Genomic DNA, 23,849 nt, shown 5'->3' on the forward strand with positions numbered 1-23,849 from the left:
GTTGACTCTTAAACGCCCTCTGAACAAGAGCAATTAGGGATCGGCAATAAATGCTGGCCTAGGCAGTGACACCCACATCCCATGAATGATTAAAAAACGCAGGTAAGCAAAAGCTCAGCAAAAACGTAGTTTTAAGGAACATCTTAAAAGCAGGAAGTAAAGAGTTAAAGAAACAGCAACATCAAGACACCAGCGATGATTAAAAGAAAAACCACACCTTCTGACAGTGAGCAGCATCAAGGAGGTCCACTTGTTAGTATATTACAGACCTTCATATAGCCTGTATTTCCTGCCAATGTACCACTTTGCTGTCACAGTTGGTAATCCAAGTGTTATAAAAAAGCATATTTTCAATTCATCATGAGCAACACTAGAGGAGATTTGTTATATATCGTTCTATACCTTTGTAACAATGAGTTTAGAATGGAAATAGTACCATTGTCAGGCCCAATTAACATCTCCAGATAGAACAAGTGTTCTATTTGTGGTTTAACTTCACAGCAAATCACTACTGCGGAACTTAAATTACAGGTGACACAGATTCGTTTTATTTTAACAAATGTTTCAGCTGAACTTATTTAATTTAAATACATTTTTATTCATAATTACATCCTTTGTCCAGAGTGACAGAATGATGCTCTACTGCCACCTGCTGATAGCCCACTATCTGATAAGAATAGCATTTTGTAATGTTAACAATTGCTAATTTATTTGACTGATGATAAGAAATGGATGAAAAAAATGGTTAGAAACAAACTTTCGTTTTCAATATTTCAGTAAGCCAAAAATAAATAGAATCTGTTAAACCTTCACTCTGATTAAGTTTGACATGTTTAGACAGTTGTGTCAAACAAATCTGACATCAGGTAAAAACATATATCAAATGCTACTCCCATTGCACATTATTAGTAAGCAACAATTTTTTGGCTTCATTTTCATGTTTCAATTGCAAATCTCATTTTGAATTGACATCCATGAAACAAAATAAAACAAAACTGCACTGGGCTTAGTGGAATAGTCACAAAGAGAAGGACGACATGTTCCTGAACACACAAAATGAAACATACCTTATCAACTAAATCCACATACATACCAACAGAGGGCTCCGATGTAATGCCCATGCTCTGTAGCAAGGCCTCAGCTTCTCTTCGTTTCTTTTCAATATCAGATTCTTCATTCTGTACTAATTCTTTTCTTTGATCAGCCTAAAATAGAAATAATAATGAACACAATACCTCTACAAAATATGGCCATGAATTATGATTATAAAATATAATTCTAAATTTGGTGTGCTATTTACTTCAAGCCAATTTGTGATCTTTCTTTTAACCAATTTTCTCCCCATTTCTCCTGAAGCTGTTGATGTGCAGTTTTTCAGGTGCCATCAGCTTTCTGATACGTCACCAAAGTATTCATTGTTCATGTGTTAGCCTAGATGGCAAGGGTTGACAAATTCTTTAATTGTGGAGAACATTAAAACCAACTCCAAACCATTCTTTACATACACAAAGTACTTTCTAGCAGGGATCAAATAATCTTTAGAAAGCAGGAACTCACCTGATTTTCACTTACGTTGTCCAGAAGAGATTAATTCTAATATTAAAAAGTACTAGAGGGGCATTAGGGAATTACATTGAGGAATGCATCTCCAGTTTCACAGTTGGAAGTTTGAACCTGCAAGTTTAAGCCATCACAACATTCAACTGAATTACTCTTTATAATCTTCTCTCAACTGTATTATTTTGAAGTGATTTAAATATTTATCACCACCACTGCAATTTACATCAGCGCAGAAGCTAAAATACTTTAGGTATTCCCTATGACTATTGACACAATTGCTTTATGATCAGCTAATAAAAAATATACATATTTGATTCAGAAATCGAATTCACACTTCCAAATATTATTTATCTTATAAACTGCAGATCAGTAAAATACTAGCTTATGCAGGTGCTTAACTTGCACACTCTGGTGTTCACAGGCTATAAAGGTGTAACTTATGAATCAAATATTCTGGGAGGAAGATAAAAGCCATATTCTTTAAAGTGCTGAGGAAGACAAGGGTCTTCACCCAAAGCAAGTGGGTAAATATAATCAATTTTATTTGCAGTGTAGACTTTATTAGAAGGATATACGAATGTAAACAGGTGAAGTACTTCAAATTACTTCAAACTTCTGTAATTTGTTCTAACCCCATTCAATAAAGGAGAAAGAAAGGTCAGTGGATGATTTCAATGTGCACCAACAAGTGTAGCTTAGTAGCATCACCATTGACCAAGATGGTTCAGCTAAAGGACCTAACTGCCAGCCTGGACCTGCATCAGTTAGGGAGAGAACCAACATAAGGAGATAACCTACTTGCCCCCATCCACATCAACTTACCATGTACCAGGAGTAGCACCAGGAATACCTCAGAATGAGGTACAGATCTAGTAAAGTTATTACATAAGATTACTTACATATAAAATGCCAAAAGCAGCAGGCTATTTAAAGTGCTAAAATAATGCTCTAATCAGCAAATCACAAGGAAGCTCTGCAATTCCTACCATATTCCAGTCAAGAATCATGGTGGCCAAGCAGCCAGTTAACAGGAGCTGGAGATTTCATAAACATCCTCATCTTTAATATAAAGGCATGAGAAGTTTAGAACCATGTCTACTCTGGAATATTGGATTAATATTTTCCACCTGAAGAAACCAATCTTTGTGGATAGAACATATTCTGTGTACTTTCAATCTGCATTTATTACATAAACTAGCTGGTACTTGCACTGGTACTCAATCCCAACGTGTCCTATTGACTTCCAAAGGAATTACTTCTTGCGCTATGTGACGTTTGATTAGCTGGTTCATTCTAGTGTTAAAAATTAAATATTAATCTGACAATCCAGCTGCATCATAATGTACAGGATCACCTGAAGTCTATCAATTTCTCAATAATCAATCTTTTCAAATGTAGAATTTGATCCACTCCTGTTTACATTGTGAAGAATCTGCATTTTAAAATTTTATTTTATTTTTTGAGGTAGGCCCTAACTAAAACAAAAACTGAACTGAAAAGGGAAACAGGAAGGGTAAATAGAAAGGAAACTGACCCTCCCAGTTTCTATGGAAACAAAAACAAACTGAGGTTTGGAAACCAAAACTTCCAGCAAACTGAACCCATTCAAAAGATACAAGCGGACACAGGTCAGTCTAAGCTGAGCAGGAGCAGTTGATGAGTCCACTGGTGCAGTACAAGCAACCTGAAGGCGGCTGAAGACGAGAGGCTAGATCCAGAAGCTGAGAATAAGAAAAGATATAGTTGCTGCAGCTGTTTCTATAACTTAGAGATAACATTGGTGGATCTATGCCATCCAAACAGAGTTGAGCAGGTTCTGCAGACACGTGCCATTTATGGTGAAGACCATGCCCATGAAACTCAGGTTGGTTGCGCACTGCTGTTGGCCAGGGATCATCAGACTATCTCCTAGGAGGGGAAGAGCTGAAATTCTTTGGGAGGAAGGCAGAGTTTTGAAGGATTTTGTGACAGTGCGATCACCAAAATCTGAGTAGACTGCTGAGCCAATTCATAAGATATGTCTTAATTATATCTACCATTTAATGTGCAATTTTAAGTTTATATTCAACCACAATTTGCCTGATAATTTATCCTAAACTCATGTTAATTCTGGGTGCTAAGGTATAGGATAGATAGTATTTAGTGCTTGCTTTGCTGACTCTACAGTTAAAATTGCTCTGTTTTAAACCGTGGAATCATGAGGCTTTATTCATTTAGCAACTAACTGGGATTTAGAATTTTCTCTACTTTAAGTAACTGGCCTCTACCAAGATTGTAACAACATTATTTCTTAAACAAAAACCTGTTTCAAATTCACCAGATATACTTATAGACAGGAAACAACTATGTATTGTCCACTTTAAAAACCTCCCTAAAAGCAACATTTAATTTGGTTACAGCACAGTTTTTTTTCTTTGTTATCAGGATAAAGGTAGTTATAAATACCATAAAAGTAAAAAAAAATGCATGTTGCACATGTACAGGGAGAATATGTCCATGGAGGATGCAAATGTACAGCTTAGTTTATGACTTACTTCCTTTTTCTTTCTCTCCTCTTCTTTCCTTTTTTTCTCCTCTCTGATTTGAGCCAAGCGCTGCTTTTTGCGCTCCAATTCTGCTTTAAGCTCACTTTTATCTTTGTCCGACATAATTGCAGCCCTGTTACAAACAATCAGAAGAGAGGTCAGCATAACAATTTCATAAATTAAACCCTTTTTGGTCTTCCACATTCAAAAGATATGGCTTTGTGAGCATATTGCATTACTTAAATCTTGGAAAACCATTGAAGCAACAGTCTGTATTTCTTCAGGAATTCACAGTCAGATGTATATTACAATGGAAAATCTTGCAAACGTAAATGTTTCATATGAACATCATGATTAATTTAAAGCATTATTTCTACAGTTCTCAAAGTACAGACATGACAGATTTAAACATAAAATAAGGAAGCTAAAAAAAGAGCAAGCACAGAAATTTACTAAAGTTACCAATTAGGAGGAAAGGTACGTACAGCAGCCTTGAAAATGGCTATCGATTGAACAGAAATATTCACTTACCAGCCACATTATTCACAAGCAGATTTGACAATAAGAAAAATTTGTAACAAATTTTTGGGCAAAGAGCATTAGCATTTACTGGCAAAACAATTGTGATATTTAAAACTGCAAGACCATGAGACTTGTAAAGGTGTTCCGACTTAATACTTATACTTCTCCAACACTTCTTTAAGACACTAAATGTAATGTTACAAGGGTCTTTAATTAATAAACCATCCATTTTCAAACTCTTCTACAACTCTTACAATAACGAAAGGAATGAATATTCATAATATATCTTTAAATGTTACACTTATCAGAAACTTCCATAGCTTTCATTTAACCCCATCTTATTTGTTGAGAATTTGGATTCTCAGCAGTACATAGATGTGTCAATTTTTAGATCAGTTTTCATCAGGTGAAAATGAAATTATAATTTTCCAAACTTTTCAGCATCAAATTCCATATAAATGTTCTGAACAGCTGAAATGCAAATTACCTTAAAAATAATCTTAAAAATATACAGTAGCTTACAAAAAGTGGTTTTTCAAGGTGGATTTAGTGCTGTTAATAGAATGGTGTTCTTGCTTATGTTTTACTTTTCTATTAGTTGAAGGTTATAACATTTAAGATCACTTCAATGAAACTTACTATTAAATAGAAACTCCCTCTTTTCATATTCACAAGTTCATAAAATGCATACTGATGAGGAAAGCCATTCAGCCCACCTTCGTTCATCCATCCAGAAAAATCTACAGTCACCACTCATCATCCAACTGTTTCTTAAATGATTGAGTTTTTTGTCTCTACTATGGCACCTAGAAGTTCATTTCAAATGTCTATCACTCTGCATGTAGAATTCTCACCAGCAGTTGTTAATTTGCTTTGTCAGTTTGAATCAGCACCCTGTTGTCTCACAGTGACCATTTAACTTGACATAGAATGTTGAAAAAAATCCGATATGCTATCTACCTCTGTGAGGTCCCTTCTAGGTAGTCTTTTTAAACTTAAGAGCCAACGTTTCACTATTGTTTCCTCATAATTTAGTCCTCCAAAACCAAGGATCTTAGAAATGTATGAGGGGTAGAAACGTTATTTTATCAGCAGCTTCAATTGAACAGAATTACATAGAATATACAGCACAGATATATCCCATTCAGTCGATGCTGGCATTTAGGCTTCACTCAAGCCTCCTTCTATCATTCCTCATCAAACTCTATCTGCATAACCCTCTTCTATTCCATTCTCACTCATAAGTATTCTAAGCCTCCCCTTAAATGCACCTATATTATTTGCCTCAACTACTCTCTGCGGTAGCAAGCTTCACATTCTCATCGTTCACTGGGTAAAGAAGTCTCTTCTGAATTCCCTATTTGATTTGTTTGTGCCCATCTTATATTGACATTCTCTTGTTTTGCTCTTCCCCGCAAGTGGAAAGACACTCTGTATCTACTCAATCAAAATCTTTCATAATTTTAAAGACCTCCATGAATTCATCCCTAAGCCATCTCTTTCTCAAGAGAGAAGAGACTCAGCCTTGTTTTACTCATTCCTTTTAGTTATAGCCTTACATTTTTGATATTATCGTTGTAAATTTGTTTTTGCAGACTGGTGGACAAAACTTTGAACCAAGGTTCAATACAAGTTTATCATAACTTCGCTATTTTCAATTCTATCCCTCCAGAAATAAATCCTCGTACTTGAGTTTATTTCTTTTTTAAAATGGCCTTATTAACCTGTGACGCTATCTTTAGTAATCTATGCATTCGAACACTCAGATCCCTCTAAATTCTTCATTTCTAAATAATATACCACTCTAAACCAAAATTTATCACAAATATAAAATAGGCAAAAATGAAATAGTTCAGAGTTCGTAGGTATAATGCATGGTTGCTTTATGACCTAGTCTATTAGGGAACCCACAAGCAGTAATGCTCATTTTGACTTGCAGTTATAAATGACAAAGACAACATACAGAAGTCATATCAGTCTTCTGGTCTAACATGATTAGTAAGGACCATGAGCAATTAGTTTTAGGTTTTTTTTCAAAGAAATGTCGGAACTTAAGAAATTCTGATTGTGGTTTTGGCAAGGGAAGGGTTGCTATCCTCTGGTAAAATCTTGTTGAAGTAGAATATTTAGATTATACAGCTCAAGTCAGCAGATATCCTTGGAGCCCCCAATACTTCCAGGCAAACTGAATATTTTGGTATCCTTTAATGTGCTCAGCATGAATGATCAACCAATCAGACTGAAGAATTCTCACAGACAACAATGCAGGAAGCAAGACGTAGAAAATATAAATTACTTAAATAATTGTACAGAAAGCAAAATAAAGATTGGGATAAATTTGGAACGAAAAGGAGAAATTTAAATTGAATTTCTTTTAAAAATGCGCAATATTTAAATTTTCTCCTGAAGGAAGGAGATACCATGCTCGTAAAAATGATTTTTCAGGGCCAAAGAGATAGTTCACCAGTAATTCTGACTTCGTACGTCAGTAAAATCTTAGTTACTCCTGACTGAGCAAGATTTTTTTTTTAAATGGTCTTTATAGCAAGAATAGTTGGTAATTAAATTCATTTCATGTCAAATCAGTGATTCTATATTGATTCCATCGGCAAATACTGCAAATACATACCCTGTGGAGGAGCAAGGTATCACTGACAGCAACTTGGAGATTTCTGCATTTAATCGTGCATGTGCAGAAGCCAGAAGCTTGTGTCCATTTTACTGCAAGTGCTGACAGCCTCACCATTGTTACTACAGCAAATGCTGGGCCATAATGGGTTTTTTTCAGATTTTTGTTTCTGTATGCTGTTTTATAAATGCCATTCCTAAAGTTCAGCTGTCAGGTAATTTTCTGGTCATCTACTCAGATGGGCAGGGATAAAATTTAAGACAGGACCAAGTTAGGCTGGATCATATCCCAATTTTTTGATCTTTCAATTCCTGCCAGAAACATGGACAGGTGTTTCTTGTGTCCACCCTTACGACACATTTCACAGAAAGAGGTATGAGTAGCAGGATTATCATCCACCAAAATTCTTAGCAGTCATTAAGTTTAGTTATCAAATCTCCTTTTATGTGTCACCTCTACAGAAGACTTTCAGGAAGTAATCATTTAGTATTTTAATTTTAAAACTGCTTACATACTTAAAGGAACAATGCTGCTTTAATAATTCCAGAGCTTGCACACTAGGCAGCTGAATGTGCGACCACCAATGGTGGAGCAGTTAAAATCGTGGTTATGAACATACAAAACAGGAGAAGTAAGCTATTCAGCTCCTCGAGCCTGCTCCACCATAAGATCATAGCTGATCTATTTGTGTTCAGATCTACATTCCCCAATAACCATTGATTCCCTTGCCTAACAAGAATCTATCTACCTCTGCCTTAAAAATATTCAGTGACCCCGCTTCCATTGCCTTCTGAAGCAGAGTTTCAAACCCTCAGAAAAATTTTCCCTCATCTGTCCTAAAACGGCAACCCATAATTTTAAAGGAGTGCCTCCCTTGTTATGGATTCACCCACAAGAAGAAACATCCTCTCCAAATCCACCTTATCAAGACCATTCAGGATCTTATATAATTCAATCAAGTCACCCCTCACTCTTCCAAACTCCAGTGGAAACAAGCTCAGTCAGTCCAACCTATCCTAATAAGACAACCTGCTCACTCCAGGTATCAATCTAGTAAGCCTCCTCTGAACCACCTCCAACGCATTTACATCCTTCCTTAAATAAGGAGACCAAAACTGCACAGTATTCGAGATACTGTCTCACCAATGTCCTGTATAATTCAAGCATATATTTTTATATTTGATTCATCTCGCAATAAAGGATAGCATTCCATTAGCCTTCCTGATTACATGCTGAACCTGCATACTAACTTCTTGTGACTCACGCATGAGAACACCTAGACCCTCTGCACCTCTGAATTCTACAGTTGTTCTCCATTTAAGTAATACTCTGTTTTTATTCTTCCTGTCAAAGTGAACAACTTCGCATTTTCCCACATCATATTCCATCTGCCAGATTTTTGCCTACTCACTCAACTTATCTACATCCATCGACAAACTCCTTGTCGTCTTCACAACATACTTTCTTACCTATCTTTGTGTTGTCTGCAAATTTGGCTACCATGCCTTCGCTCCCCTCATTGATGTAAATTGTAAAAAGTTGAGGCCTCAACACACACCCTTGCAGGACCTCACTAGTCACACCCTGCCAATCAGACAAAGACACACTTATACATACTCTGTTTCCTGCCGGCCAGTCAATCCTCTATCCAGGCAAATATGTTACCCCGTACACCATGAGCTTTTATTTTCCGCAATAACTTTTGATGTGGCACCTTATCAAATGCCTTCTGGAAATCCACAGGTTCCCCTTTATCCACAGCACATGTTACTCCTTCAAAGAGCTCTAATAAATTGGTTAAACATGATTTCCCTTTCACAAAACCATGTGACTCTCCCCGATTACCTTGTGTTTTTCTATCTTGTGTTTTTCTAAGTGCCAGTGAATGCCACTTTAATGATCAACTCTAACAGCTTCCCCACGACAGACGTCAAGCTAACTGGCCTACTGTTTCCTGTTTTCTGCCTCTCTCCCCTCTTGAATAGAGGGGTTATATTTGCTACTTTCCAGTCTAATGGAACCTTTCCAGAATCTAGGGAATTTTGGAAAATTGACTACCTCGTTAGCCACCTCTTTTCAGACCTTAGGATGACCATCTGGGCCCGGAGACTTATCAGCCTGCAACTCCATCAGTTTGCTCAGTACCGCTTCCCTAGTGATTGCAATTTAACCAAGTTCCTCTCTCCCCTCCACCTCCTGATATATAGCTATTACTGGAATTTTTTTTTATATCCTCTATAATGAAGACGGAAGCAAAATATTTGTTCATTTCATCCACCATTTCCTTATTATCTATTAACTCCCCATTCTCACTCACAAGAGGACCAACACTCACTTTACCTACTTTTTTCCTGTTTAAATACTTGTAGAAACTCTTGCTATCCATTTTTACATTTCTAGCTAGCTTCCTCTCATATTCTAATTTCTTTCTCCTGATTAACCTTGTCATTTTCTGCTGTTCTTTACATTCTGACCAATCTGCTGACCTGCCACTCATTTTTGCGCAGTTATTTCCCTGGATGCTCTCCCTAACTTATTTAGTTAACCACAGATGATGAGTCCTCCCGTTAGAATTTTTCTTTGTAGTAGGATTTATTTATTCTGAAAAATCCCCTTAAATGTCTGCCACTGCTTCTTTATTGATGTATCCTCTAGCCTAGTATCCCAGTTAACTTCAGCTGGCTCAGCTTTCATGCCCATATAGTTGCCCTTATTTAAGTTTAAAATACTAGTCTTAGACCCACTCTTCTCCTTTTCAAACTGGATATAAAATTCAATCATATTGTGGTTGCTGCCACCTAGGAGTGCCTTTACTCTGAGGTCATTAATTAATCCTGTCACATTACACAATACCAAGTTTAATATAACCTGCTCTCTGGTTGGTTCTAGAACATGCTACTCTAAGAAACTATCTCAAAAGCATTCTATAAGCTCCTCATCCAGGCTACTACTACAAATCTGGTTTTTCCAGTTTATATGTAGATTAAAGTCACCCATGATTATCGCTGTCCTTTTATCACAAGCACCCAATATTTCTTCTTGTATGCTTTGTCCTACATTGTGGTTGTTGTTAGGGGACTGTAGACCACTCTCACTAGTGCCCTCTTTCCCCTACTATTCCTCATCTCCACCCAAAACTGATTTTACATCCTGATCTCCTGAACCAAGGTAATCTCTAATTATTGCACAAATGTCATCCTTGATTGACAATGCTACCCCTCCACCTTTACCTAGCTTCCTATTCTTCTTGAAGGTCATATGCCCCTCAATATTCAGGACCCAATCCTTGTCATCCTGGAGCCACATCTCTGTAATGGCTATCAGGTCATATTTATTTACTTCATGTGCGCCATCAATTCATTTACTTTAATACGAATGCTACACACATTCAGATACAGAGCCTTTAGTCTTTTTGTTACATTTGTGACATCTAGTCTCGATTCTTGGTGCATTCTTAGTTTTTTTTCTCTCTGTCCCTTCCTGGGATGCTCAAGAGGCCAGAAGTAAATGAGCACATGTATCTCAGTATGGGCTGGAGGAGATTACATAGCCAATGGGGAGATTTGAAAACATGGATGAGAATTTTAAAATCAAGATTGTGTTTGACCAAGAGCCAATGTAGTTCAGCAAGCATTGGTGTGCTAGGTAAATGGGACTTGGTACAAGAAATTACACAGGCAGCAGAGATTTGGTTGACCTCAAGTTTACAGATGGTAATGGGAGGCCAGCCAGGGACGCATTGGAATAGTCAAGTTTAGAGGTAACAAAAGCATGAATGAGGGTTTCAGCAGCAGATAAGCTGAGAGGAGTGGTTAGGCAATGTTACAGAGATTGAAATAGATCTTAGTGATGGTACTGACATGTCATCAGATAATAACCTTTCCCCTGTCATAATTTTGGGAGCAAAACTGTACTTTTCAACAGTGGCTTTCAAATATATGGACTGTTATGAGAGGATAAATGATTAAAGACTGTTTACACTAGTTGAATAAACATTGTAGTATTACTAATAGCACCTTGAAGGACAGTTTGCTTTATGACATGAATGTTATACTATGCAATGCACAACGCATTGTATAGAACAGAAATATAACAGGATGGTTCTCATTTTTCTCTGTAAAACATCTCAAATGCATTTCTGCATTAAAGGCACTACAGTATTTAAATGAGTGATTTTTTGATAACCCTTTCCTAATTTTTCAGGACAGCTTGCAGGAGAACTGGGTTTAGTATAGCTCATTCCTTTTAGGTCACAAAAGTCTAGTGCTGATTAGAAATTTGTTCCTGTTAGAGGGAAGTTCATCTTTGGAGTTGCCAGCTACTGGTAAACCCCTGCAGCTCAAGCCCAACAAAAAAACCTTTCCCTTAAAGATGGCGCTTATTTGTAGCTACCATCTTTTTAGCTATGATTTGTTACTTTTATTATGAATACATTTGAGCAGCGTGACACATTCCTTGCATGCCACACTTTGCAGTGGCTTGGCAACCTAAAACCAAAACTCGCAGGACCAAATTTTCTTGCAACAGGACGTTGTGTTAGTTACATTTGCTCATGCATGTTTAAGTTTTAAAATCTTTTGCTCACTAAGTTGTTGGAAATGTGAGCTGACTGCAGGGTGGCGAGGGTCAAAGAGCATTGGGGGTCCAATGGGTTAAAGTGTGCTTCCATAACCAATTGTGAAAAAACAGGCGAAGGACAGACAGGGAGGATGAACTCGAGTGGGTGAATTTCATGTCAAATCAGGCAGAGAGAGAAGGGAGAAATTGAAGAATAGGAGTAATAAGAAAAAGTAAAATATGAAGTTTGACAGTATAATCTTGAATAATTCAAAATTTGAACAAATGAGACTCCACACTTAATTGTTCACTTTCCAGGCAAGAGAGGTTGATTGGCAGTCTTTAGTAATTATCACGTTATTAAAAAGAAAAACAGAATTACCTGGAAAAACTCAGCAGGTCTGGCAGCATCGGTGGAGAAGAAATCAGTTAACATTTCGAGTCTTCATGACCCTTCGGTCATGAAGACTCGAAACGTTAACTGATTTCTTCTCCACCGATGCTGCCAGACCTGCTGAGTTTTTCCAGGTAATTCTGTTTTTGTTTTGGATTTCCAGCATCCACAGTAGCTTTTAGCTTTTTGTTTTTACGTTATTAAAAAGGATACTTAAACTGTTAATTGCCAGAGTTAACTTTCTGTGGCGAGATTAATGGGCAATAATGTGAAAATGCAGCAACTTCATGAAAATCGTAAGGAGATTAATGGCAAACTGCATTTTCATGAAGTTATCAGCGGAGTGGTACAAACTGGCAGCAACCTGCGGCAATGTACAACTCTGGGGTTTCTATTCCTTGTCACACATTGCTATACATTCATAATGGCATACATCATTCACACATTATTTTGTCAGCTAATTATGAATTGCAAGTAAAAAGCCAGGTTTTCTTGTAATTTTAGCCGACAAAGGTCTGATACAATGACTGTCTTTAATTTTAAATAATTAAATTATTTATTTTAACCCATTCTTCACTATATAATGTTCTTCCACTGCTGAGTTTAAATGCAGCCCCTATGGGTAGATTTCATTATAAATCTAGTTAAGAAATGTTGCGTAGGAATTTGCTGAAAAGAATTGTGTGTGAGAAAAACAGAGTCATTAATATCCAATCATCCAGCAATTTGTGGCTAGAAAAAAAAATCCCATGAATTGCAAATTGCCACAAAATGATGGACAATTTGCACTACTCATCCATGAGCTTCGTGAAAATGGCAGTTGTCCTCAATCTTTCCATTAGTTTCATGAAGTTATTGTATTTACATATTAACTGCCCATTACACTTGTCATAGGGAGTTAAGTCTAGTACACTGTACAGGGGGTCTATATCAAGACATTATTATAGGTGAGGTGGCCCTATAATGGGGCCCCAGTGTATTTGGTGGGAAACACATCTGGTTGGGTATAAATAAAAGGGTAAGTGAATATTTTTGTTTCCTAAATCAATCAGCATTTCCTCATAGGCTAAGGAAGATGTGTATGCATTAGGCCCACTCATAACTGTATCTTCTGCTGGTGCCTAGCACTTAGGCTTACACATATATAACTGTCCAGGAATTACTGGGCAACCAGTAGCAGCACTAGTAGGTTCGCCTCTTTCCAAATGGGGGGAAGCTGAAATGCCTTTACCGTTGCATAAGCGGAGCTTTACTGAGCTGGAAGCCTTCCTGACTTGTGAAGTTTAATACCATAATGGACAAGTCCAATTTAAATGAAAATTCTGGGGCCCCAAGACAGACCTGCGTAATACCAAGTTCTGCAGAGTCCCTGTGTAATAGTACAAGTTCCTTCTTAATGCCATGATAATTGTTAATGACTATCAATCAACCTTTATGGTTCAGAAAGTGAATAATTAAAAAGTGTAGGCTCCCATACTTTCAGGTAGTGAATCGTTGGAGATTTAAAAAACGTCAAATCGCCTACGTACAAACAAAAAATAGGGGGTACACTGTAATTCCCCCTCCTCAGTCATTCCTGTTCATTTCTCGAATCTTAATCCTCATTGCTTAAGGAGACACTGCTCGTCCCATGGTTCACGAAGTTCCAGGTACCTTGGAGTCTCATTGTCAGTCCGCACTGACATTGTGAAAAAAATTCTGAGCAGAGTGGCACAGAGAAAGTAACCAATTGGGCAAGATTCATCATCCAAATTCCATACTTATACTTTTGGAAATACTTGTCATTATTAATATATTTTGTAATTCAGAAATGGACAATACGGAACAATACAGTGCAGATGGTGGCCACTTGGCCCAATGTGCTTGTGCTCTGTCTTTGAAAGAGCTATTCAATTAGTCCCACACTCCTGCTCTTTGCCCACAGCCCTGCAATTTGTTACCTTTCCAAATACTTATCTAATTCCCTTTTGAAAGTTATTGAGTCTACTTAACAGCAGGCAGTGAATTCAAGATCATCATGACCTGATGTATAAAAATCTTTTCCTCATGTAGTCTCTAGTTACTTCGATAATGACCTTAAATCTGTATCCTTGAGTTACCAAATTTTCTGCCATTGGAAACCACTCAAGATTTTGAAATCAACTATCAAATCACCTCTTAACTTTCTCTCCTCTAAAGAAAACAACCCAGTTTCTCTAGCAAAAACAGAATTACCTGGAAAAACTCAGCAGGTCTGGCAGCATCGGTGGAGAAGAAAAGAGTCGACGTTTCGAGTCCTCACGACCCTTCAACAGAACTCAGTATAGTTAGGAGAGGGGTGAAATATAAGCTGGTTTAAGGTTGGGGGGGGGGGGGGGGGGTGGTGCGCGCGCGGAGAGAGAAGTTGAAGGGGGGTGGGGTGGTTGTAGGGACAAGCAAGCAGTGATAGGAGCAGATAATCAAAAGATGTCACAGACAAAAGGATCAAAGAGGTGTTGAAGGTGGTGATATTATCGAAGAAAATGTGCTAATTAAGAATGGATGGCAGGACACTCAAGGTACAGCTCTAGTGGGGATGGGATGGAAAGACTAACAAAGTTTTAGTTGTAGATTTAAAAATAATGGAAATAGGTGGGAAAAGAAAAATATATATAAATTATTGAAAAAAACAAAAGGGAGGGGGAAGAAACGGGGTGGGGATGGGGGGAGGGAGTTTAAGATCTAAAGTTGTTAAATTCAATATTCAGCCCGGAAGGCTGTAAAGTGCCTAGTCGGAAGATGAGGTGCTGTTCCTCCAGTTTGCGTTGGGCTTCACTGGAACAATGCAGCAAGCCAAGGACAGACATGTGGGCAAGAGAACAGGGTGGAGTGTTAAAATGGCAAGCGACAGGGAGGTTTGGGTCTTTCTTGCGGACAGACCGCAGGTGTTCTGCAAAGCGGTCGCCCAGTTTGCGTTTGGTCTCTCTAATGTAGAGGAGACCGCATTGGGAGCAACGAATGCAGTAGACTAAGTTAGGGGAAATGCAAGTGAAATGCTGCTTCACTTGAAAGGAGTGTTTGGGCCCTTGGACGGTGAGGAGAGAGGAAGTGAAGGGGTAGGTGTTGCATCTTCTGCGTGGGCATGGGGAGGTGCCATAAGTGGGGGTTGAGGAGTAGGGGGGGATGGAGGAGTGGACCAGGGTGTCCCAGAGGGAATGATCCCTACGGAATGCCGCCGGGGGGGGTGAAGGGAAGATGTGTTTGGTGGTGGCATCATGCTGGAGTTGGCGGAAATGGCGGAGGATGATCCTTTGAATGCGGAGGCTGGTGGGGTGATAAGTGAGGACAAGGGGGACCCTATCATGTTTCTGGGAGGGAGGAGAAGGCGTGAGGGCGGACGCGCGGGAGATGGGCCGGACACGGTTGAGGGCCCTGTCAACGACCGTGGGTGGAAAACCTCGGTTAAGGAAGAAGGAGGACATGTCAGAGGAACTGTTTTTGAAGGTAGTGTCATCAGAACAGATGCAGCAGAGGTGAAGGAACTGAGAGAATGGGATGGAGTCCTTACAGGAAGCGGGGTGTGAGGAGCTGTAGTCGAGGTAGCTGTGGGAGTCGGTAGGCTTGTAATGGATATTGGTGGACAGTCTATCATCAGAAATTGAGACAGAGAGGTCAAGGAAGGGAAAGGAAGTGTCAGAGATGGACCATGTGAAAATGATGGAGGGGTGGAGATTGGAAGCAAAATTAATAAATTTTTCCAGGTCCCGACGAGAGCATGAAGCAGCACTGAAGTAATCATCGATGTACCGGATAAAGAGTTGTGGGAGGGGGCCGGAGTAGGACTGGAACAAGGAATGTTCCACATACCCCATAAAGAGACAGGCATAGCTGGGGCCCATGTGGGTGCCCATAGCCACACCTTTTATTTGGAGGAAGTGAGAGGAGTTAAAGGAGAAATTGTTCAGTGTGAGAACATGTTCAGCCAGACGGAGGAGAGTAGTGGTGGATGGGGATTGTTCAGGCCTCTGTTCAAGGAAGAAGCTAAGGGCCCTCAGACCATTCTGGTGGGGGATGGAGGTGTAGAGGGATTGGATGTCCATGGTGAAGAGGAAGCGGTTGGGGCCAGGGAACTGGAAATTGTTGATGTGACGTAAGGTGTCAGAGGAATCACGGAAGCAGGTGGGAAGGGACTGGACAAGGGGAGAGAGAAGGGAGTCAAGATAACGAGAAATGAGTTCCGTGGGGCAGGAACAGGCTGACACGATCGGTCTGCCGAGACAGTTCTGTTTGTGGATTTTGGGTAGGAGGTAGAAGCGGGCCGACCGAGGTTGGGTGACTATCAGGTTGGAAGCTGTGGGAGGAAGATATCCAGAGGAGATGAGGTCAATGACAGTCCTGGAAACAATGGCTTGACGTTCAGTGGTGGGGTCATGGTCCAGGGAGAGGTAGGAGGAAGTGTCTGCGAGTTGACGCTCAGCCTCTGCGAAGTAGAGGTCAGTGCGCCAGACAACAACAGCACCACTCTTGTCAGCGGGTTTGATGACAACGTTGGGGTTGGACCCGAGAGAACGGAGTGCAGTAAGTTCAGAGAGAGACAGATTAGAATGGGTGAGAGGAGCAGAGAAATTGAGACGGCTAATGTCACGCCGACAGTTCTCAATGAAAAGATCAAGAGAAGGTAAGAATCCAGAGGGAGGGGTCCAGGTGGAGGGAGAATATTGGAGGTGGGTAAAAGGATCCGTTGAACGGGGAGAGGACTCCTGCCCAAAGAAGTGAGCACGGAGACGAAGACAGCGGAAGAAGAGTTCAGCATCGTGCCGAGCCCGAAATTCATTGAGATGAGGGCGTAAGGGTATGAAACTAAGTCCTTTGCTGAGCACTGAACGTTCAGCATCGGAGAGGGGAAGGTCAGGGGGTATAGTGAATACGCGGCTGGGGCTGGGATTGGAAGATGGGGTGGGGACGGAGGGACAAGCAGAGGTGGAGGGTCCCAGATGGGTGTTGGTGTCGATGAGTTGTTGGAGCTTGCGTTCCTTAGCACTTGAGAGAAAGAGAAAAAGTTTCTTGTTTCTCTAGTCTCGACATAACTGGGGTATTTCATCCTTGGTACCTTCTAGTACATCTCCTAAGGCCTTGACATTCTTCCTAAAACGTGATGCCCAGAATACTCCATCTGGAGCCCAAACACTAAGGTTTAACACAACTTTCTTGCTTTTGTACTCTTATGCCTTGATTTATAAAGTCAAAGAGCCCATAGCCTTTTTAACAACCTTCATGACTTGCTCTCCCACCTTCAATTTGTTAACATACACCCCTACCCCCAGGTTACTTTGTTCCTGCACACCTTTTAAAACCGTCATTTAATTTATATTCCTGCTCATTCTTTCTACCAAAATGAATCACTTCACACTTATCGGCGTTAAATTTCAACAACCATTTGCCTACTCATTTCACTACTCCTGAATTCTGTTACTATGCACCTCATTGTTTACTACGTTTCCAACTACTGTTGAAACAGTAAAGTTATGATTATTAGGTTTTAACACCGTATCTTTGATTTTTAAGAGGGTTATAGTTTGAGAATGTATCTTTAAATTTAAGATAAATGAGAGGGATGATGTGATCTGTGCTGGAGTCAACCTGACTGTAAAAGATGGGTGGTAAATAGTAAGTATAAAGGGGAAAACTCAAATTGTGTTACAGAAAGGGAGATGACGGATCTTTACTTTTGAGGACAATCACAGCTTTTGCTTTGCCCACAATCAAAAGGGCTTTGTCTCTTGAAACCCAAAAAGATGTTACCTGTATAAAGATTGTAAATCTTGATTTTTGCTTTTATCTTAAGATTGTAAATAGTTGTGCTGAAACCTGCCTCTTTATTTCTAAGATGAACGGCTGGTGTGGTCAGGGATAGTTGAGTAACATTTCTACATGGAAACTTAGCTAAGGTGCTTTCTGTTGCCATGGAGAAGGGAATAAGTGGAAGCCATTTTTGGGATTGAATGACAGGCTGTCCTATAAAGCTGGGAATATCAGCTTTGGTCTTGTATAGCTTGCAGCTCAGAGAGTTCAGCAAACAGAATGATAAATGTTAGCCAGGCATGCCACTTAAGCAAAGAAAATACTAACTTTATCATTCATTTTGCAGAATGCAGGTTCGAGCTCACGGTCAGTTGGAGCTAGAGTTCATGAGGGGAAAAGAGGCTGGAATATTTGACCAGCTTGGAGCCAGTGGAAGAAATCTACCCTCATAGTGAAAGGCAGTTGGCCTGGGTGCAGACTGTGAGAAAACAGAGTGTGTCTGTCCAAAGTCAGCTTGAGGAGCAGAGGGCTATTAGAAACCCAGGGGGTTTTCTGATTTTTTTAAATCACTAAACAAGGAAGCAGCAAAGCCACAGCTTGAGCTGAGATGTCCACAATCATGAGGTTTTGAAGGAAAATTGGAGGCTGAGTAGCCAAAAGCTAATGGAAGGATCCCCATGAAATTTCATACTTCATGGGATTAGCTGGAACACTGAGGAGAAATCAAAGTGATTTCCAGAGAGCAGCACACTTGGCTTGGTTCCAAAAGGAGAAATGAATGAACATTTAAGATCTTGTAATGAGAGCTCTCGGGTGGAATTGGGAAGAAATGGGAAACTGGGTTTATACTCTCTTGACAAACTAGTGTTAAGTTAATAGTGCTTGTTTTGTTTATATTATATACAGTAAAGCTTGTTTTTGTTTAGAGTTGTCAAGTTTTGTGGCATAATTTCTTTTAGATGCTAACTGGGTATTCGAATTTCTCTAAATGTTTACGATCTCCACGGAGATGGTAACAGTATTTTAGACTGATAGCTTGAAGTCAAACATTTTGAAAATTTTTACATGTTGTAGGATTCATAAATTTTTTTATCCATCAGTCTATACAAGAAAAACATAGTTGACCCAGAAGCAATGCCAATATGGTTATTCAGCTACAATCAGGTACAAATCATATTTCTTGAACTACAACTAATCAATCCTTTCAATTTTTTTGTTCAAAACGTACAGCAGTGAATACCTAACATACAATTTTACTTTAGCATCAGGCTAACAATCAATTGCAGTGTCCTTAATTTAACCTTTGTTGTATTTCATTTTCATGTTCAAAATTGAAGAATAAGCTGCCACCCACTACTTGCAATTGCCTAAATTCAAATCACTACTGAAAAATAAACCTCATGAAGATCTTGCTTCTGTTCTGTGGCTTGATTTTACTCAGTGTTAGTTACCGCTCATTGTCAACATTTCTGCAGGTTGTAAAAATAAACCCATGCTAATAGTACAGAAGAAGTTGTACATAATGATAAAATCCCAGAGGGGATCCTTTATGTTTAATAACGATAGTTAAGAAACCCAATCCATTTTCTAAGAAAGGAAGTAACTGAATATTTTCCACCCAATGGAAAAGGTTTCAACTGTCAATATCATTTGCGTATCTTTTATAAATGCGAGCCAAATAGCTACATAGGAACAGCTAGACAAAAACAGACCAAGATCCATCTATTGACCATCCTGGTAGTTGCGTGTTACAAGACGATGATGTTGATAAGTTGTAGTAATTAATCTTTATCAATAAGTCTAAAACATACCCAAAGATGATGCAAGGAAAATTCCAGTGATGGAAAGCTTTGGGAACCATAGGTCCAAATCCACCTGCTCCTCTCGATCATGCGACCTTTATGTCACATCTCAAATTATTCATATCCTAAAATGTTATTTTCTGAAAGCAATCTAACTTGCATTTTAAGTAATCTAAATGGTAACTAAATGCTTTCACCATCTTCCCAGAGAGTCTATTCTATGGATTAACCCCTCAGTCACAAACATTGTTTCTACATCTGAGTTTTGAATTTACCCTGGCCATGTCCTCCAGTTCCACTATGCTGGACTAAGTTAAATAGCTTGTCATGGTCTACAATATAGTCCCTTTAGAGTGCTTAAAAATAACATTCATATTCACTTTCAGTCCTCTATTTTACAACAAGAACATGCCCTATTTATATAACTGCTGTTCATAATCCAATCATTCCACCCCCTTAATTATTCTAGTTGGTCTCTTGTGTATCAGTTCAATATCTATTTGCACTATGGCCAGAACTGTATACAATATTCCAAATACAGTTGGACTAATAATTTATAAAGGGACAGGATTGCTTCACTATTTCAGCTCAATATTGACCTTTCCATATTTGACTACTTTACACACTGAGCATTGTAGTGTTAACTTCAATTTATCAAATCAAGATTATTTCCCATGCACAACATTTTCTTTCTATTTAAGTAATAGTCCTTTCCTGGATGATTTTTGCTTCTGTACGATGCACTTTACATTTCTGTACACTGAATTTCTTCTGCTAATTCCCAAGAATATATGTGATAGCAAAATTGAGAGGTTACACCAGAAAAGAATAAACAGGCTGAGGCTCTTATCTTTAGGAAAGAGAAGACTGAGGGATGACCTGATAGAGGTCTTTAAGATTCTGAAAAGGTAGACATAGAGATGTTTCTACTTGCAGGCAAGACCAGATCTAAGGGCCATAAATTTAAGATAGTCACTGATTCAATAGGGAGTTTAAGAGAAACTTCTCTACCCAGAGTGTGATTAAAATGTGGAATTTGCTACCGCAAGGAGTAGTTGAGCAAAGCTGTACAAGAGGAAAATAGATAAACAAGAGAAAGATGTAGGGAGATGCATATATAGGGGGAGACGATGGCATAGTGGTATTGCCGCTGGACTAGTGGGGACTCAGGCTTGAGTCCTGCCACAACAGGTGGTGGAATTTGAATTCAATAAAAATTTGTAATTAGAAGTCTAACAATGACCATGAAACCATTGCCGATTGTTGTAAAAACTAATCTGGTTCACTAATGTCCTTTAGGAAAGGAAATCTGTCGTCCTTACCTGGTCTGGCCTACATGTGACTTCAGACCCACAGCAATATAGTTGGCTCTTAAATGCCCTCTGATGCCCAGCAAGCCATTCAGTTGTAATAAACCACTACAAAGTCACATAAAAGGAATGAAACTGGACAAACCACCCGGCATCAACCTAGGCACCAGAAATGACAACAGCAATCTGTGGGCTCTGCAAAGTCCTCCTTACTAACATCTGGAGGCTAGTGCCAAAATTGGGAGAGCTGTCTCACAGGCTAGTCAAGCAACATCCTGACATAGTCATCCTCACGGAATCATATCTTACAGGAAATGTCCCAGACACCACCATCACTATCCCTGGCTATGTCCTGTCCCACCAGCAGGGCAGACCCAGCAGAGGTGGCAGCACAGTGGTATACAGTCGGGAGGGAGTTGCCCCAGGAGTCCTCAACATCGACTTCGGATCCCATGAAGTCTCATGGCATCAGGTCAAACATGGGCAAGGAAGCCTCCTGATGATTACCGTGCTCCGCCTTCCCTCAGATGATGAATCAGTGCTCCTCCATGTTGAGCACCACTTAGAAGAAGCACTGAAGGTGGCAAGGCCGCAGAACATGCTCTGGGTGGGGGGCTTCAATGTCCATCCCCAAGAGTGGCTTGGACCAAGCTGGTCGAGTCCTAAATGACATAGCTGCTAGACTGGGTGTGTGGCAGATGGTGAGGGAACCAACAAGAGGGAAAAACATACTTGACCTCATCCTCACCAACCTGCCTGCCGCTGATGCATCTGTCCATGACAGTATCGGCAGGAATGACCACCGCACAGTCATTGTGGAGACAAAGTCCCGTCTTCACATTGAGGATACCCGCCATCGTGTTGTGTGGCACTACCAACATGCTGAATGGGATAGATTTTGAACAGATCTAGCAACTCAAGACTGGGCATCCATGAGGCACCGTGGGCCATCAGCAGCAGCATTGTACTCAAACACAATCTGTAGCCTCATGGCCCGGCATATGCCCCGCTCTACCATTACCAACAAGCCTGGTTCAATGAAGGGTACAGGAGGGCATGCCAGGAGCAGAACCAGACATACCTAAAAAATGAGGTATCAACCTTGTGAATCTATAACACAGGACTACTTGCGTGCCAAACAGCATAAGCAGCAAGTGATAGACAGAGCAAAGCAATCCCACAACCAATGGATCAGATCTAAGCTCTGAAGTCCTGCCACACCCAGTCATGAATGGTGGTGTACAATTAAACTGCTCACTGGAGGAGGAGGTACACACAAATACCCCATTCTCAATGATCGGGGAGCACAGCACATCAATGCAAAAGACAAGGCTAAAGCATTTGCGACAATCTTCAGCCAGAAGTGCCGAGTGGATGATCCATCTCAGCCTCCTCCAGAGACGCACAGCATCATAGATGCCAGTCTTCAGCAAATTCGATCACTCTGCGCGCTATCAAGGAATGGCTGAAGGCCCTGGATACTGCTAAGGCTATGGGTCCTGACAATATTCCGGCAATAGTACTGAAGACTTGTGCTCCAGAACTTGCTGCGCCCCTAGCCAAGCTGTTCCAGTACAGCTACTGGCATCTACCCAGCTATGTGGAAAATTGCCCAGCTATGTCCTGTACACAAAAAGCAGGGCAAATCCAACCCAGCCAATTACCGCCCCATCAGTCTACTCTCCATCATCAGTAAAGTAATGAAGGGGTTATCAACAGTACTATCAAGCGGCACTTGATTAGCAATAACCTACTCACTGACGCCCAGTTTGGGTTCTGCCAGTGCCACTCAGCTCCTGACCTCATCAAATCATTGGTTCAAACATGGACAAAAAAGCTAAACTCCCGAGGTGAGGTGAGAATGACTGCCCTTAACATCAAGGCTGCATTTGACCGAATGTGGCATCAAGGTGCCCTAACATAACTGGAGTCAATGGGAATCAGGGGGAAAACTCTCTGCTGGTTGAAGTCATACCTAGCACAAAGGAAGATGGTTGTGGTTGTTGGACATCAGTCATCTCAGCTCCAGGACATCCCTGCAGGAGCTCCTCCTGATAGTGCCCTCAGCCCAACCATCTCAGCTGCTTCATCAATGACCTTCCTTCCATCATAAAGTCAGACGTGGGGTTGTTCACTGATGATTGCTCAATGTTCAGCACCATTCGCAGCTCCTCAGATACTGAAGCAGTTCATGTCCAAATGCAGCAAGACCTGGACAATATCCAGGCTTAGGCTGACAAGTGGCAAGTAACATTCATACCACATAAGATGGTCAGGCCATGACCATCTGCAACAAGAGAGAATCCAGCCATTGCTCCTTAGTGTTCAATGGCATTACCATCACTGAATCCCCCACTATCAACATCTGGGGGGTTACCATTGACCAGAAACTGAACTGGACTAAAAATATAAATACTGTGGTGACAAGGGCAGGTCAAACGCTCAGAATTGTGCAACGAATAACTCACCTCCTGGCTCCCCAAAGCCTGTCCACCATCTACTAGGCAGAAGTCAAGAGTGTGATGGAATGCTCCCCACTTGCCTGGATGAGTGCAACTCCCACAACACTCAAGAAGTTTGACACCGTCCAGGATAAAGCAGTCCACTTGATTGGCACCACAGACATTCACTTCCTCCACCGCCGATACACAGTAGCAACAGTGTGTACTGTCTACAAGATGCACTGCAGGAATTCACCAAGGCTCCTTTGACAGCACCTTCCAAACCCATGACCACTATCATCTAGAAGGACAATGGCAGCAGATAGATGGGAACACCAGCACCTGAATG

At 40.2% G+C, this 23,849-nt stretch overlaps 1 protein-coding gene across 2 annotated transcripts in view; it reads right to left on the bottom strand.

Annotated features, from left to right (window-relative positions):
- LOC144686640 (cytoplasmic dynein 1 intermediate chain 2-like) overlaps positions 1–23,849 on the bottom strand; it is a 95,044-nt gene that overhangs the window by 67,939 nt on the left and 3,256 nt on the right. Inside the window, exons 2-3 of one of the 2 annotated variants that reach the window (XM_078552104.1) lie at positions 4,095–4,218; positions 1,094–1,205 (exon numbers count right to left, since the gene is read on the bottom strand). In XM_078552104.1, coding sequence (XP_078408230.1) covers positions 1,094–1,205; positions 4,095–4,208 — 226 coding nt within the window. In that variant the 5' untranslated portion in view covers positions 4,209–4,218. Of the gene's footprint in view, positions 1–1,093; positions 1,206–4,094; positions 4,219–23,849 lie in introns of those variants that run through there. The other variant, XM_078552105.1, reaches the window with a different exon arrangement.

Source organism: Cetorhinus maximus, chromosome 11 (genome assembly GCF_964194155.1).
Source record: "Cetorhinus maximus chromosome 11, sCetMax3.hap1.1, whole genome shotgun sequence".
Taxonomy (NCBI): domain Eukaryota; kingdom Metazoa; phylum Chordata; class Chondrichthyes; order Lamniformes; family Cetorhinidae; genus Cetorhinus; species Cetorhinus maximus.